The 16,695-nt window shown below is 47.3% G+C and overlaps 1 protein-coding gene across 1 annotated transcript in view; it reads right to left on the bottom strand.

The window, feature by feature from the left end:
* LOC125448207 (aryl hydrocarbon receptor-like) overlaps nucleotides 1-16,695 on the bottom strand; it is a 134,254-nt gene that overhangs the window by 23,274 nt on the left and 94,285 nt on the right. Inside the window, exons 3-5 of the mRNA XM_059643434.1 lie at nucleotides 8,145-8,263; nucleotides 5,910-5,999; nucleotides 2,568-2,685 (exon numbers count right to left, since the gene is read on the bottom strand). Coding sequence (XP_059499417.1) covers nucleotides 2,568-2,685; nucleotides 5,910-5,999; nucleotides 8,145-8,263 — 327 coding nt within the window. The remainder of the gene's footprint in view (nucleotides 1-2,567; nucleotides 2,686-5,909; nucleotides 6,000-8,144; nucleotides 8,264-16,695) is intronic.

Genomic DNA, 16,695 nt, shown 5'->3' on the forward strand with positions numbered 1-16,695 from the left:
TGTGGAGCTGGATGGACACAGCAGGCCAAGCAGCATCTCAGGAGCACAAAAGCTGACGTTTCAGGCCTCGACCCTTCGTCAGAAAAGGCAATGGCCAAGTTAGAGTGTTTAGGAGCTATCAGAGAGAAGGTGGTGGCATTGACCAGGCTGGTATTTGGGCCTGGTCTGGTGCTAAGGCATCAGAGGGCTAATCACAGAAACGAGGACTGCCCTCCTCTCCACCAGCCCAACGTAACAAGCCCTGCGGCTCCCCACTTGCGTTGTGGGGAGCAAATCGGCCTTTCTGGGCCTCAGTGATAATGGTGAAGCTCCACAGTGTGAGGCCTAGTTCTTGGCTCTCAGCACCTGAAGTGGCACGGAGGCAGATTTTAAATATGGTGCCCATGGTGTGAACACGAGAAAAAGCCAAGTAATTTCACCTTCTCTGTTTGGGCGATGCCCTGGGAAAGGCATATATAGAGCCCAGTTGCAAAATGGATGATGTGAAGAGCAAGAGATTAGAGGGGACTGCTCGCTTCAAGGCAAGGCCTCATGAATCATATTCAACAAAACACTTTTAAGTGAGACCAAGAAAACCCCACCTGACAGGTGGCTCAACGGTTAGCACTGCAGCCTCACAGCACCAGGGACCCGAGTTCGATTCCAGCCTCAGGTGACTGTCTACGTGTAGTTTGCATATCCCTCCGTAGGCTTGCTCTGGCTCCCCCCACAGTCCTAAAATGTTCAGGTTAGGTGGATTAACTGTGCTAAATTGCCCCATGATGTCCTGATCGATTAGCTGTGGGAAATTGTGGGGTGGGCAGGGTAGATGGGATGCTCTTCAGAGAATTGATGGGCCAAAAGGCCTGCTTCCACACTGTAGGGGACTCTATCACCCAGAGGGGCCCCCAATAGGAGTCATTACAAAAATGAGAGGCCAATTCTCCCACCCACAGTGGAGCCTGACCGAAATAGGCCAGGACCACAGCAAAAGTGATGAGGAGCAAAAAGAACGGCTTCAATGATGCAATAAACAGAGCCAAATCAATTTGGCAGTCATTTCTGGAAAACTAGAAGATCACAGGATGCTTAAACACCTCCATTCAAGTAGGCCCAGCTATGACACATCCTTGGAGATAAATGGGAAATTCCTCTGTACATGAATTCAAAGGATTGTTTCCATTCATTAAAAACTATGCCTATTTTCTCAAGGTTCAGGTAAATCTGTCTCTGAGTCGGATCAAAATGAGAGGTGTAACCCGAAGCTATTGTGATACACTGCAGCGCACATCTACTGGTGCCAAGTGTTTGCATCCATGGTGTGGAAAAGGGTGGGGAGAGCGCCAAGGACGCCAGGCAGTTCACAAACCCATAGGTTGAGAATATAATTTGAGGGGCCAGCCAAAAAGTAAAAGTCAGTCACGTTGCATCTTCTACAGTATATTTGAGCCTGCCCCACACAGCAAAACATACCAACAAGGAACAAGAGGAGGCCACTCGGCCTTTCAGTCCTGTTCTATCACTCAATAAGGCCATGGCTGATTCGGTTTGAACCTCATCTCGACATTCCTGCATATCCCCTGATAATCTCACAAACCTGAGAGAAAAAAAAATTTCCTCTTCTCTGCTTTAAATGGGCACCCCCTTATTTTTCAATGATGATCCCCAGTTTTGGATTCTCCCATAAGAGGAAACATCCTTTCTATAACCACCCGGTCAAGTCCCCTCATGGTTTTACATGTTTCAATTAAGTCATCTCTGACTCTTCTAAACTCTAGAGGATACATGCCTGGCCTGTCTAGTCTTTCCTCATTAGGCAATCTGCACGTTCCAGGGATCATTCCAGTAAACCTGCTCTGAACTGCTTCAAGCATATTAACACCCCTCAGTAAGTAGAGTGCTATATACAGTACTCCAGGTACTGCCTCACCAATGTCCTGTATAACTGAAACATAACCTTGCATTCAATTCCCCTCACAATACAACATACCGTTCTATTAGTTTCCCTGATTACTTGCTATAGCTGTAAACTAACCTTCTGTGATTCATGTACTTGGACACCCAGATCCCTCTGCACCTCAGAGCTCTACAATCTGAGTGTGGGGTTGGAGGGTTAAAGAGTGGTGAGGGGTTGGGTGCTTTCAGTGAGTACATGGACCCTCCAAATGCAGCTAGCCTCGGCTCCTACCCCTTGCCTGACACAAGCCCAGGCTGTAAAAGCTTACAGCGTACCTGCCCACATGAGCCACTCCCTACCCCAGGGAACATAGCAGTAAGGGTGGGATGACGCCATTTTAATGGTCCAGACAAGGGCCCCACTAAGCCCAAAGAAGTCAGGCCATCCAATGCCTCCACCAGCAACCCCCTCATCCCCAACCCCCACAAAAAAAGGGAGATCGTGAAGAACGGGCAGGCCTCCTGCTACATTTTGCATATTTTCTGATCCTGGCACTAAGCATCGTCTAAGTTGCCAGAGCTGGAGAGCGGGAAATCTAACTCCCAAGAAATTTCCAGCAAACCATCTCCCAATTGCCCCTAACTCTAAAGAGCAACAAACACTTGGCCGATCTTACAACACATCGACCTACCCGACTGTGCCATGTTGGAGCGTGGCACTAGGTCCAGTGCCCAATGCAACTGGCGCTGAAACTCATCGCGATCTTCAGGATGAAGCAGTTCATACACGGGCTGGTGCATAACAGCGGTCTACAACAGAGAGGACAATATTACCAGTTGGAATATTGAGAGCAGTTCTGAGCCCTGTATCTAAGGAAGGACATGCTGGCATTGATTGGGGTCCAAAGGAGGTTCACGAGAATGAGCCCGGGGATGAACGGCTTGTCATATGAGGAGCAGTTGAGGACTCTGGGTCAGCACTTGACAGAGGATGGGAGGGAGATCTGATTGAAACTTGGAGAATACTGAGAGGCCTGGAGAGAGTGGATGTGAAGAAGATGTTTCTGTAAGTAGGAGAGACTGGGAGCTGAGGGCAAAGCCTCAGAGTGAAAGGCCTTTTAGAACTGAGTTGAGGAGGCATTTTTTCAGCCAGAGAATGTGACTGCATGGAACTCATTGCTGCAGAGGACTGTGGAGGCCAAGTCATTGAGCTTATTTTAAGACAGAGAGAGATAGGTTCTTGGTTGATCAGTGGATCAAGGATTATGGGAAGAAGGCAGGAGAAACATATCAGCCATGATTGAATGATGGAATAGATTCAATGGGCCAAATGGTGTAATTCTTCTCCTATATCTTATGGCCTTATGATCTAACAGGCATCAGAGCTAATAAGACAAAGTTGAGGGGGCAGAGCGAGCATGAAATATAGGGAGGCAGGTTAAAAATCAGAGTGGAATTTTCTCGGGTACATTAGTCCCTCATCAATCCAGGGTTTGTGATGGATGATCTGACCTCTCCACGCAGATTCTGTGGCTGTGAGATGGTTAGGCGTTAGGGGGTGCAAAAAGTACACAGAACCTTTCACCACAATGCCTCAGCCAATTTGGCGCAGCCTATGTTCAATGGACACTTTAGCCCAACTTGTCACTCAACCGTCCACATTTGCAACTCCCTTGCTGCAAGCAGTCTGGGGAAGAGAGCACCCAGCTCCGAGAGTTTAAGAAGGAAGCTCGTCAATATCATGTTACCTGTGCTCAAAATGTGAACCAACCCAATGCCCTGCGGCTGCCCATAAGCATTCCATTTTTATCCGATTGACCTGCCTCAATACAGGAGATCCCAGCCAGCATAAACCATCACACAGATCATCTCTTCACACTGTCAGCGAGTTGTACAGAGGCTTCTTTGGGCTTCAGATTGTCAAACAAACATACAAACAAGAGTCAGCCATTCGACCCTTCGAGCTACTCTGCCATTCAATCAGATCACGGCTGATCTGATTTTAACCTCAACTCGACATCCCTGCATATCCCCCAATAATTTTCCATCCCCTTGGCAATCAAGAATCTATCTTCTCAGAGATAATGGGAACTGCAGATGCTGGAGAGTCCGAGATAACAAAGTGTGAAGCTGGATGAACACAGCAGGCCCAGCAGCATCGCAGGAGCACAAAAGCTGACGTTTCGGGCCTAGACCCTTCATCAGAGAGGGGGATGTGGAGAGGGTTCTGAATAAATAGGGAGAGAGGGGGAGGCGGACCGAAAATGGAGAGAAAAGAAGATAGGTGGAGAGGTGAGTAGAGGTGGGGAGGTAGGGAGGGGATAGGTCAGTCCAGCGAAGACGGACAGGTCAAGGAGGCAGGATGCGGTTAGTAGGTGGGAAATGGAGGTGCGGCTTGAGGTGGGAGGACGAGATAGGTGAGAGGAAGAACAGGTTAGGGAGGCGGGGATGAGCTGGGCTAGTTGTGTGGTGCAGTGGGGGGAGGGGACGAACTGGGCTGGTTTTGGGATGCAGTGGGGGAAGGGGAGATTTTGAAGCTTGTGAAGTCCACATTGATACCATTGGGCTGCAGGGTTCCCAAGCGGAATATGAGTTGCTGTTCCTGCAACCTTCAGGTGGCATCATTGTGGCACTGCAGGAGGCCCATGATGGACATGTTGTCTAAGGAATGGGAGGGGGAGTGGAAATGGTCCGCGACTGGGAAGTGCAGTTGTTTATCGCGAACCGAGCGGAGGTGTTCTGCAAAGCGGTCCCCAAGCCTCCGCTTGGTTTCCCCAATGTAGAGGAAGCCACACCGGGTACAGTGCATGCAGTATACCACATTGGCAGATGTGCAGGTGAACCTCTGCTTAATATGGAAAGTCATCTTGGGGCGAGGGATGGGGGTGAGGGAGGAGGTGTGGGGGCAAGTGTAGCATTTCCTGCGGTTGCAGGGGAAGGTGCCGGGTGTGGTGGGGTTTGGAGGGCAGTGTGGAGCGGACAAGGGAGTCGCGGAGAGAGTGGTCTCTCCGGAAGGCAGACAAGGGTGAAGATGGAAAAATGTCTTGGGTGGTGGGGTCGGATTGTAGATGGCGGAAGTGTCGGACGGTGATGCGTTGTATCCGGAGGTTGGTGGGGTGGTATGTGAGGATGAGGGGGATTCTCTTAGGGCGGTTGTGGCGGGGGGGGCGGGGTGTGAGGGATGTGTTGCGGGAAATGCGGGAGACACGGTCAAGGGCATTCTCGACCACTGCGGGGGTGGGTGGGATGTTGCAGTCCTTGAAGAACGCAGCCATTTAGGACGTGCGGGAGTGGAATGCCTCATCCTGAGAGCAGATGTGGCGGAGGAGAAGGAATTGGGAATAGGGGAAGGTGGATAGGAGGAGGTGTATTCTAGGTAGCTGTGGGAGTCGGTGGGCTTGAAATGGACATCAGTTTCTGGCTGGTATTAGTTCAGTAAACCTTCTCTGAACTGTTTCCAATGCTTTAATACCCTCAAAAGTACAGCAACCAGTATTGTGCACAGTTCTCCAGACGTAGTCTCACCAATGTCTTGGACAACTGATGCATGTGCTGAATAACTGAACTTGCATTCAGTTCACCCCACAATACAGCAAAACATTCTATTAGCTTTTCTGACAACTGGCTGAACCCTGCAAAACAGCCAACTTTCTCAATTCTTCCATTCAATTCTGATGAACGATAACACAAGCTGAAACGCTCAATGTTTTTCTCTCTCCACAGAAGACTAGGGATGTCGGGTTTTATCTCAGGTTTTAAGCGCCTGCTGTATTTCGCTTTGTTACATTGATCCCCAGTTCGATATCTGATGACTCCATGTGAGTTCTTTCCAGCTTGGCCATCTGGGCACCAAGCTGGTTGTGCAGATTGCCTACCCATTATCGAAGTTGCGCGCTGCCTATTCAAATCATTCCAGCCGGTGGGCCGTGACTGATGCCGTCCCCAAGGCGAGAATGGCCACCCCCCTCCCCGTCCCCACTGTGTTAGTCGGGACTGAAAGTGGTTAGATACTCATCACTTGCCCCAGCACTGACCTGATGGAATCCCACATATTCCTGAATGGTGGGAGATGCATAGAAGATGTCACCTTCTGTCGTCACTACCAGGACAAAGCCATTCAGCGCCTGGAAACACACAGATATGAAAACCTTTAGGCAAACAGATCTCTCATTTACATCAATTTTTTTTTAAAAACCTGAAAGCACTGCGGATGCTGGAAATCAGAAACTAAAACAGAAATTGCGACAAAATCTCAGCAGATCTGGCAGCATCCCCACTGTCCTACCTTTTCCTCCATAACCCTTGATTCCCTTCCTGATTAAAACCCTGTCTGTCTCAGTCTTGAATATATTTAATGACCCAGCATCGACAGCCCTCTGTGATAAAAATTTCCACAGATTCACTCCCCTCTGAGAGAAGAAATTCCTGTCCATCTCTGTCATAAATGTGCGACTCCTTATTCTGAGATGATACCATGTGGTCCTAGACTCTCCCACAAGGAAAAACAACCTCTCTCTATCTCCCCTGCCAAGCCCCCCCCAAGAGTCATGTATGTTTCAAAAAGGCCACCTCTCATTTTTTTAAACTCCAATGAGTAACAGGCCCAACCTACTCAACTTCTCCACATAAGATGGTCCCTCCATATCTGGGATCTTCTCTGAACTGCCTCTCATGTCAGGATAGCTTTCCTTAGATAAGGGGCCCAAAACTGTTCACGGTGTTCCAGCTGTGCCTGACTAGTGCTTTGTATAGTTTTAGCAAATCCTCCCTATTGTTATACTCCATTCCCTTTGAAATAAAGGCCAGCATTCCATTTGCCTTGCCTATCACCCGCTGAGCTTGGATACCAGCTTTTTGTGATTCCCAAATCTCTCAGAACTCTTTCTCCTTTTAAACAATATACAGCTTCTCTACTCTTCCTGCCAAAGTGCATCACCTCACATTTATCTGCCAAGTCTCAAAAGAGCACTGTCTCTTTGTAGAAAGAAAGCAAAAACTTGCATTTGTATTGCACCTGTCACATCCAAAAGGCAACCAATGAATTCTGTTTTGCTGTGTCATCACTGTTGGTGTGTACACACAAATGCCGCAGTCAATTTGCAAGATCACACAAATCGTAAATGAAAAAAATGGCTAATCAATCCTGTATTTACTGGGGTTCCATTTTGTGGGTTAATGTTGGCCAAAAAAACAATTGTGAAGGTCTTCTTCCACTTCTTTCAGACATGACTTCAGATCTTTTGTGCGTGCCCAAGAGGGTAACTGGGTACCTCAGTATAACATCTCATCCCCTCTGACAGCGCAGCACTCCTGCAGTGCCACACTGGACACGCCACCCTCTATTCTGAAGCCAAGGCCCTTTCTGCTCATGTTAGGACCCCCATATCCACCATTCCCTCCCCTCCAGCTGAGGTGACAAGATAGATGCCTGAAGAAATTGTTGAGGCAAAGGCCTGGTGGCATTTTCATACAAACAAGGAACAAGGCCACTCTTTTTTTTCTACCAATCATTTCGATCATGGCTGATCCAATTTTAACCTCAACTCTTCGTTCCTGTGTATCCCCTGATAATCTTTCATCCCCCTTGGTTGTTAAGAATCTATCTCCCTCTGCCTTAAAAATATTGAAAGAATCTGCATCCACTGCCTTTTGAGGAAGGGAATTCCAACAACTGACAACCCTCAGTGAGAAAAACTGTTTCCTCATTTCTGTCTTAAATGGGCACCCCCTTATTTTTAAATGATGACCCCACGTTCTAGATTGTCCCACAAGAGGAAACATCCTTTCCACATTCACCCGGTCAAGTCCCCTCAGGATTTTATAGGATTCGATTAAGTCCCCTCTGACTCTTCTAAACTCCAGAGGATACAGGCCCAGCCTTTCCAGCCTTTCCACTTTATAATCAGACCTAGGTAATGCTCTGGGGACCCTAGTTTAAATCACACAACAGCAGATGGTGGAATTTGAATTGAATAAATATCAGGAATTAAAAAGTCTCAGTGTTCATTGTCATAAAACCCATCTAACTGACTCTTGTCCTTCAGGGAGGGAAATCTGCCGTCCTCACCTGGTCTGGCCTACACATGACTCCAGACCCACACCAATGTGGTTGACTCTTAACTGCCTGTTGAAATGACCAAGCAGTTCTATCCAAGAGCAACTAGGGACAGGCAATAAATGCTGGGCCCAGCCAGAGACGCCCACATCCCATGAATGAATTAGAAAAAATAAAAACGGCGCAGAAGCAAATCCCCACTAATTTCCTTTACCTGTAGGAGCAGTTCCCCCTCGGACAGTATTATATTGCCTTGGTTTGGCAGCTGCCAGTCCAGCCTGGCATTGTTGGCCTGCTCTGCAGGTGGGCATCTCTTCCGCTGTCCCAAAGTAGCTGCAGGACAATCACAAGAACAACATTTAGTGAGAATTGTTCCAAACGCCAGAAAGGAAGTCAGAAAGATAAGGCGAAAGTCCAAATTTAGAGAAAGCCCCAGTCTTCTACCAAGTCAAGCAAAAGAATTAACTTAATAACCCACCACAACTCTGGGTGAGATTTATTGCCCATTTAGCCAGAGCTCCAGGCTGCTTGAAACATGCATCACATAAAATCGAGGTTTGTGGATAGTGTGCTAATTGGACGAGTGCCAGAGCAGCGAGGAAGGGCTCACGGCTTTGCTTCAAACTCAGATCAAATTCAAGTCCGACCCGAGGACATGCTGATGCTGGAAGGAGTGTTGCTAACACAGTCACGCACACAGGCTTTCCAACTGGCCTGTTTGTTCTTCCGAGCTGCCCAGGAGTCTCCTGGTCAGCCGTACTTGTCACACATGAACCAATAACCAACTTGTTTCTCTTTCATAGATGTCTATCAGGCCCTCAGGCTAATTGCAGCCAGACAGATGAGAACACTGAGCTGAAAGCAAGTACATTCATTGGGAACATTTTCAGGAGAAGAAAAGAGGAACTAGTATTCATTGACTATATTTCCTCGCTTTTTAGTCCCTCTTGGGTATAGGTCAACCTTCAGGTTTTACTCACAAAAAAATCCCAAAGTATTTCCCACTCCCTCGCTGCTGAAATGGAACTTGGCCTGATGTAAAGCGACTTGATAGGATTTCCTCAGTAATGCACCACGAAAGGCAACTCTTCAGCTCCTTGTATCCATCTGGTTCACTAATATCCTTTAGGGAAGGAAACAGCCATCTCTACCTGGCCTGGGCCTACATGTGACTCCAGACCCACAGCAATGTGGTTGACTCTTAACTGCCGTCTGGGCAATTAGGGATGGGCAATAAATTCTGGCCTAGCCAGTGATACCCTCATCCCATGAATGAATAAAATAAAACGTCGGGTTCCCTTTGCACTATTTTTGAGGGCACAGCTTTGATAATGTGCCCCACAGTGTCCAACATGGCAACTCTGTGATAGCACGTTAATTGGAGAGGATGGGGTTCCAATCCCTTCTTGTGTAAAAGTCAACCCGTCTACTTTTTGACCAAAAATTCAGAGTGAGAATCCCTGAGTTTTACATGAATATTACAGAAGCCTTATGGTGCAGGAAGAGGCCATTCAGCCCATTGTGCTTGCACTAGCTCTTCAAATGAGCGCATTACCTTGAGCCAATTTCCTTCCTTCCCACCTCCGCCTTTCACCCTTATACTCTGTTTTCATCTAAATAACCATCCAATGCCCCTCTTGAGTGCCCCAATGGAACTTGCCTCCCCCACATTTCCAGGCAGTGCATTCCACACCCTAACTACTCGCTGGGTGAGAATGTTTCTCCTCACATCCCCCCCGCTTCATCAGTCCATAACTTTAAATTTACACTCCTCTCATTCTTGGTCCGTTTATGAACGGGAACAGCTTCTCACGATCTACTCTGTGCATGATTTTGAAACCCTCTATCAGATACCTTAGATAATAAAATGTGAGGCTGGATGAACACAGCAGGCCAAGCAGCATCTCAGGAGCACAAAAGCTGACGTTTCGGGCCTAGACCCTTCATCAGAGAGGGGGATGGGGGGAGGGAACTGGAATAAATAGGGAGAGAGGGGGAGGCGGACCGAAGATGGAGAGTAAAGAAGATAGGTGGAGAGGGTGTAGGTGGGGAGGTAGGGAGGGGATAGGTCAGTCCAGGGAAGACGGACAGGTCAAGGAGGTGGGATGAGGTTAGTAGGTAGCTGGGGGTGCGGCTTGGGGTGGGAGGAAGGGATGGGTGAGAGGAAGAACCGGTTAGGGAGGCAGAGACAGGTTGGACTGGTTTTGGGATGCAGTGGGTGGGGGGGAAGAGCTGGGCTGGTTGTGTGGTGCAGTGGGGGGAGGGGATGCACTGGGCTGGTTTAGGGATGCAGTAGGGGAAGGGGAGATTTTGAAACTGGTGAAGTCCACATTGATACCATATGGCTGCAGGGTTCCCAGGCGGAATATGAGTTGCTGTTCCTGCAATCTTCGGGTGGCATCATTGTGGCAGTGCAGGTGCTCACCCGAACTAAAGACCCACTCCCTGCCATGGACAGGATCGATGTCATCTACATGATCCCCTACAGAGACTGCGAGGAACACTACATCGGACAAACAGGAAGGGAACTAACAACAAGAGCACATGAACATCAACTGGCTACAAAAAGACACGGCCAATACTCACTCATCTCAATCCACATGGACAAGGAGAACCACCACTTCAACTGGGACAACACCAAGATCATGGGACAGGCTCGGCCGGGAAAAGCACCAGAATTCCTGGAAGCCTGGCACTCCACAAAGAAAGCCATCAATAAACACTTAGAACTCGAACCCAAAAACACTCCACGAAGAAGGAAACCTGGAAGTGAGGTAATCCAGCTCAACAGACCCCAGAGTTTAAAAACCAGGCGGGAAAACACACCGACACTTCATCAGAGGCTGCACTGAGGATGTTAGCCAGCACGGTAACGAAACGTCTGCGGAACCACAAACCAGCTCGGCGAGCCAACCAACCTCAAGACCCACAACCTGAGCTACAGATCTACTCCAAAACCTCAGTAATTTACTGTTAGGTGTCAAAAAGGAAATAGGTTCTTTTCACACACTTGTCCCTTAAAATCGGTGCTCCCTTCTGACACAAGATGCAGTTAGGAAATAGCTTCCAGGCTCCTACAATGTCACTCAGTGCTCACCAGCTTGATGTCAAATAGCTTCTGATGACATGTGAGCGATTGTGCACACATACACTCAGCACAAACAGATATTTGGGTCAAGTCTTTACCATTAATACTCAACTTTGGGAAGCGATCTAATTAGCAAACAACAGTGATGTATTCAAGATCGCAAATATGATTTTTTTTATTGTGACAACAGAGAGAATGAAAATATAATGACTTTTTAAAAAACACTTTTATGGAATGCAAGCATCGCAGGCTGAACCAGAATTAGTCGCTTATGTCTAATTGCCCTGGAGAAGATGGTGGTGAGCTGCCTTCTTGAACCACTGCAGGCCATGTTCACATTTTGGATCCAGTGACCCTTCCTCAGAAGGGTGATTTCTCTCCACGGATGCTGCCAGACCTGCTGCGCTTCTCCGGAAACGCCTGTTTTTGTTTCTGATTTACAGCATCCACAGTTCTTTCAGGTTTTTATTTAATGAATGGTAGTTGTATTAGTCATCATTATTGGGGTTAGCATTCAATTCCAGATTTATTCTCGAAACTTAAATCCTGTGGTGGGATTTGAACCATATACCCTAGAGCATGAGCCTGGGCCATTAGATTTCCACCACACTGCTGTATCTCCCTTATAACACACCGCTTCTGCTTACAACTTGATCATTAGCTGGGACATTGAGGAGATGGAAATCACTTATACATCTTAGGCCAGGAAAGCATATTAGACTTCAAAATAACAATACAACTTTGAGCTAGTTATCTGAATCTAGCACAACTGGTAGCACTTCTGTTTCCATCTCAGAGGCACCGCTCTCTGTTTGCAGTGTTGGATCAATGTCTCCTCTGTCTGGTCTGGTAGATGTTCAAGATTCTTCAGCTCTTAACAAGAATCATTGCATTAGCTGGCCAACATTCTTCACGCAACTAACGTCACAGAAAAAAAAAACAGTCACATGAGCTGTTCATTCATCTGACTGATATCTGTGGGGAGTTTGGGGTTTATAGCACAAACTAGCTACTACATTTGCTGGGCAGTGCACAGTATCCATTGCCCACAGCACATGGACTGCAGCGGTTCAAGGAGGCAGCTCACCATCACCTTCTCAAGGGGCAACTAGGTACGAGGCAATGAATGCTGGGCATCCCATCAGAGAATTGTTTTTGAAAGATGTGATAGACAACACAAGTACAAGTCGTCCAAAAGCAAAACACTGCAGATGCTGGAAATCTGAAATAAAAGCAGAAAATGCTGGAAATACTCAGCAGGTCAGGGAGTTATCTGTCGAGGGAGAAAGATCACAACCTGAAATAGAGTCATAGAGCTGTACAGCAGAGAAACAGACCCTTCGGTCCAACTCGTCCATGCCGACCAGATAGCCTAAATAAATCTAGTCCCATTTGCCAGCATTTGGCCCATATCCCTCTAAGCCCTTCCTATTCATGTACCCATCCAGATGCCTTTTAAATGTTGTAACTGTACCAGCCTCCACCACTTCCTCTGGCAGCTCATTCCATACGCACACCACCCTCTGTGTGAAAAAGTTACCCCTCAGGTCCCTTTTAAATCTTTCCTCTCTCACCTTAAACCTATGCCCCTCTAGTTTTGGACTCCCCTACCCTGGGGGAAAGACCTTGGCTATTCACCCTATCCATGCCCCTCATGATTTTATAAACCTCTATAAGGTCATCCCTCTGCCTCTGATGCTCCAGGGAAAATAGCCCCAGTCTATTCAGTCTCTCCCTATAATTCAAACCCTCTGAACCTGGCAACATCCTTGTAAATCTTTTCTGAACCGTTTCAAGTTTCACAACATCCTTCCTATAGCAGGGACACCAGGATTGCACACAGTATTCCAAAAGTGGCCCTAACCAATGTCCTGTACAGCCACAACATGACCCTCCCAACTCCTGTACTCAATATTAAAGAGATAATGGGAACTGCAGATGCTGGAGAATGCAAGATAACAAAATGTGAGGCTGGATGAACACAGCAGGCCAAGCAGCATCACAGGAGCACAAAAGCTGACGTTTCGGGCCTAGACCCTTCATCAGACCCGAAACGTCAGCTTTTGTGCTCCTGAGATGCTGCTTGGCCTGCTGTGTTCATCCAGCCTCACATTTTGTACTCAATATTAATTCTGTTTCTCTCACCACAGATACTGTCTGATATGCTGTATAATTCCAGTATTTTCTGTTTTGTTATAAAAAAAAGGTGTTTCGTATGTGATTAAATCTTGCTCTGAAATCCAATTTGGTTTATGCAAATCAGCAACCAGGAACTTTGTAAAATTCAAGGGACAGGTACATTTTTTTTCGGGTTTGCTGCATTTGATTGGTCCAAAACATTAGTTACATTCAATGTTGCGCAGCAACAAGGGCAGGGCTTGTTGCAAGGTTGCTAATACTTGTCATTCAGAACAGTTCAAGGGTTACTGAACTGTCAATTTAGTCAGTTTGACAGCAGGAATCAGAAGAAGTAGGTGCTATCTTCTGCAACTAATCAGTCAGGTATTTAGAAGCAGGAAGAAGGGAATCCAACCTAAAAATCTGCTGATACAGCAGGTTCTGAGTCATAGCGATATACAGCATGGAAACAGACCCTTCGGTCCAACTCGTCCATGCCGACCAGATATCCTAAATTTATCCAGTCCCATTTGCCAGCATTTGGCCCATATCCCCCTAAACCCTTCCTATTCATGCACCCATGCAGATGCCTTTTAAATGTTGTAATTGTACCAGCCCCCACCACTTCCTCTGGCAGCTCATTCCATACACGCACCATCCTCTGTGTGAAAAAGTTGCCCCTCAGGTCCCTTTTAACACTTTCCCCTCTCACCTTAAACATATGCCCCTCTAGTTTTGGACTCCCCTACCCCTGGATGAAAAGACCTTGTCTCTTCACCCTATCTGTGCCCCTCATGATTTTATAAACCTCTATAAAGTCATCCCTCAGCCTCTGACATTCCAGGGAAAATAGCCCCAGTCTATGCAGCCTCTCCCTGAAGCTCAAACCCTCCGACCCCAGCAACGTTCTTGCAAATCTTTTCTGAACCCTTTCAAGTTTCACAACATTCTAGAACCATTAGGATTCAAGATCCAATAGTATCTTAGACCCGACCTTCTCCTTTTCAAACTAGATGCACAATTCAGTCATGTTGTGGTCACTGTGATGTGGGGGTGCCTTAACTCTGACATCGGTCATGTATCGAGACACATGACATATGCCAAGTCTAATGGAACCTGCTCTCTGGCCAACTCCAGAACCTATCCCCAGATCCAAGCATTTACCTCACGTAAGACCATAACAGATAGGCCATTCTGCCCATCGAGGCAGATCTGATCATCTTAAACTCCACTTTCCTGCCTTTTCCCCTCATGACCTTTGATTCCTTTCCTGATTAAAGATCTGTCTGTCTCAGCCTTGAACATAATTAATGAACCAGCCTCGACAGCCCTCTGGAGTAAAGAGTTCCACAGATTCACTCCCCTCAGAGAGAAGAAATTCCTCCTCATCTCTGTCTTCAATGTGTGACCCCTTATTCTGAGATGGTACCCTCTGATCCTAGACTCTCCCAAAAGGAGAAACAACCTCTCCCCATCCACCCTGTCAAGTCTCCTCAAAATATTTCAATAATGTCGCTTCCTTCTTCCAAACTCCAACAAGTACAGGCCCAACCTCTCCTCATAAGACAGTCCCTCCATATCTGGTATCAGCTGAGTGAACCTTCTCTGGGCTGCCTCCAGTGCCAGTCTATCTTCCCTTAGATGAGGGGCTCAAAACTGTTCATAGTATTCCAGCTGAAATGAAGGGGCTTTCTTTTTGTGACCACGATTGGTGTGTAGATGGGACACACTGCTCTCCGGCACTGTTTCAGTCTCTCCACAAGTGCAGCATGGGGTTTGTATGGACGTGGTGATTGGCTATGCAGGGGTCCCGGGCCTGTCCTGAGTCAGGGGTTGAGGGGTCATCAGAAGGAACTTGTTTGCAATGTCCCCATTGTGTGGCTCCCATTCCTGAATCCTAAAGATGCCAAGTGAGGTCATGCTCAGGAACGTTGCTCCAAATAGGCTAGTCAGTTGGCAAATGTGTGAAGGGACTAACACCTATGAGGACTCTGTGTGTGTGTGTGTGTGTGTGTGTGTGTGTGTGTGTGTGTGTGTGTGTGTGTGTGTGTGTGTGTTTGCATGAATGTGAGTGGGAGAAAGTGTTTGTGTGTGTCTGAGTCTGTACGCGTATTAGTGAGTGAGCGTGTATGTGTGTGCGTGTGAGAGAGTTTGTGTGAGAGTACGAGTGTTTCAGAGTGCATGTGTGTGAGTCAGTTTGTGTGCATTATTTGTAAGTGAGTGTGGGTGAGAGTCAGTGTGTATGCATGCGTGTGAGAGGGCACATGTGTGAGAGTGTGCACATGTGAGTTTGAGTTGAACTTAGATTCCTCCATCACTTCGTACACTCTTTTCTGCTCTTCAGGGAAGTTTCAGGAGGATTCAATGACCAATCTGTCAGAACTCAGTCATCAAACACTCCTCAAGACCAACTCCTTGAATGGGACTTGAACTCAGGGCCTCTGTGTGAGAGGCAGGGACACTACCCTGCTATGGAATAAGACTTCCCTTCATTGAACTATGAGGCACTGCTTGAAAACAGTGGCATCGAGTTCCTCTGTATCTTGCTTTTTGAGATTATTCACAGGATGTGGGCATTACTGGCAAGGTGGGCAGTGCCCATCTCTAGATTCTGTTTGCTTTTCATCTCATTTTCACAAATGAGTGCATCTCTCTCTCTCAGGGGGGATAGGCAGATTGTAATTGGGAGCGCAGAATGATAGGGAATCCTGGCATCTTTTGCTTCCTGTTCGCAGCCCTCTGAGGCTGACGCTGGGCATGAACGGATTTCGCCGGCACTGGCAAATGCAACTTAGCAGGGGCGCCCAGGGAAGGGGCCTGCGAGTGGCTGGCATGGAACAGGCTAGCTGAGGACCCACCTGTATTGCGTTCAAACCTCTGTTACAGTTACATTGTCGGAGCTCAGGCAGCTTCGCTCTATAAATAAGACTGGTCTAATTTGGTCCCTGTGATTGGATGACCTTTCCCGTGGCAGGTTTAAATCTTTCATATCGAGCAAGCATCAATTCCCGTTGTAGGGTTTGTGGTATTAATCTTACTGTAAACCCTTTTTAATATTCTGCTCAATGATGCACACATACTGTTTCGTCGCTGCATTCAGTTGCTGGTATAAATGTTTGAAATTTCACAACAATTTTCTGCCTGCAAATGGGGCTGATTTTGCATGTGGTTTTGGTGGTGGGGGGTGCAAAAAGGAGGGCGATCTCGCGTTTTAAAAGTGTCAAAATCATTAAAATGGCAGTTGTCTCTCATATTGCTCGAAAGTAGCTTTGATATCCATTCCCTCGTGTCCTTGCCTTAGCCTGTGTCATTCACATGACAGGGCACATATTCATACCCAGGAATGTCAAGCATGAATTCATGCTTTTGAGGTTTATCAGCCTCTTCCAACTCACTGTTCGATTCCACCCTCAGGTGACTGTGAGGAATTTGCACGTCCTCCCCGTGTCTGCGTGGGTTTCCTCCGAAGATATGCAGGTGAGGGTGGATTGGCTCAATTACCCATAGTGCCCAGGGATGTGTAAATTAGGTGGATTAGCCATGGGAAAGGCAGGGTTAC

This window comes from Stegostoma tigrinum, chromosome X (assembly GCF_030684315.1).
Source record: "Stegostoma tigrinum isolate sSteTig4 chromosome X, sSteTig4.hap1, whole genome shotgun sequence".
Classification (NCBI taxonomy): Eukaryota; Metazoa; Chordata; class Chondrichthyes; order Orectolobiformes; family Stegostomatidae; genus Stegostoma; species Stegostoma tigrinum.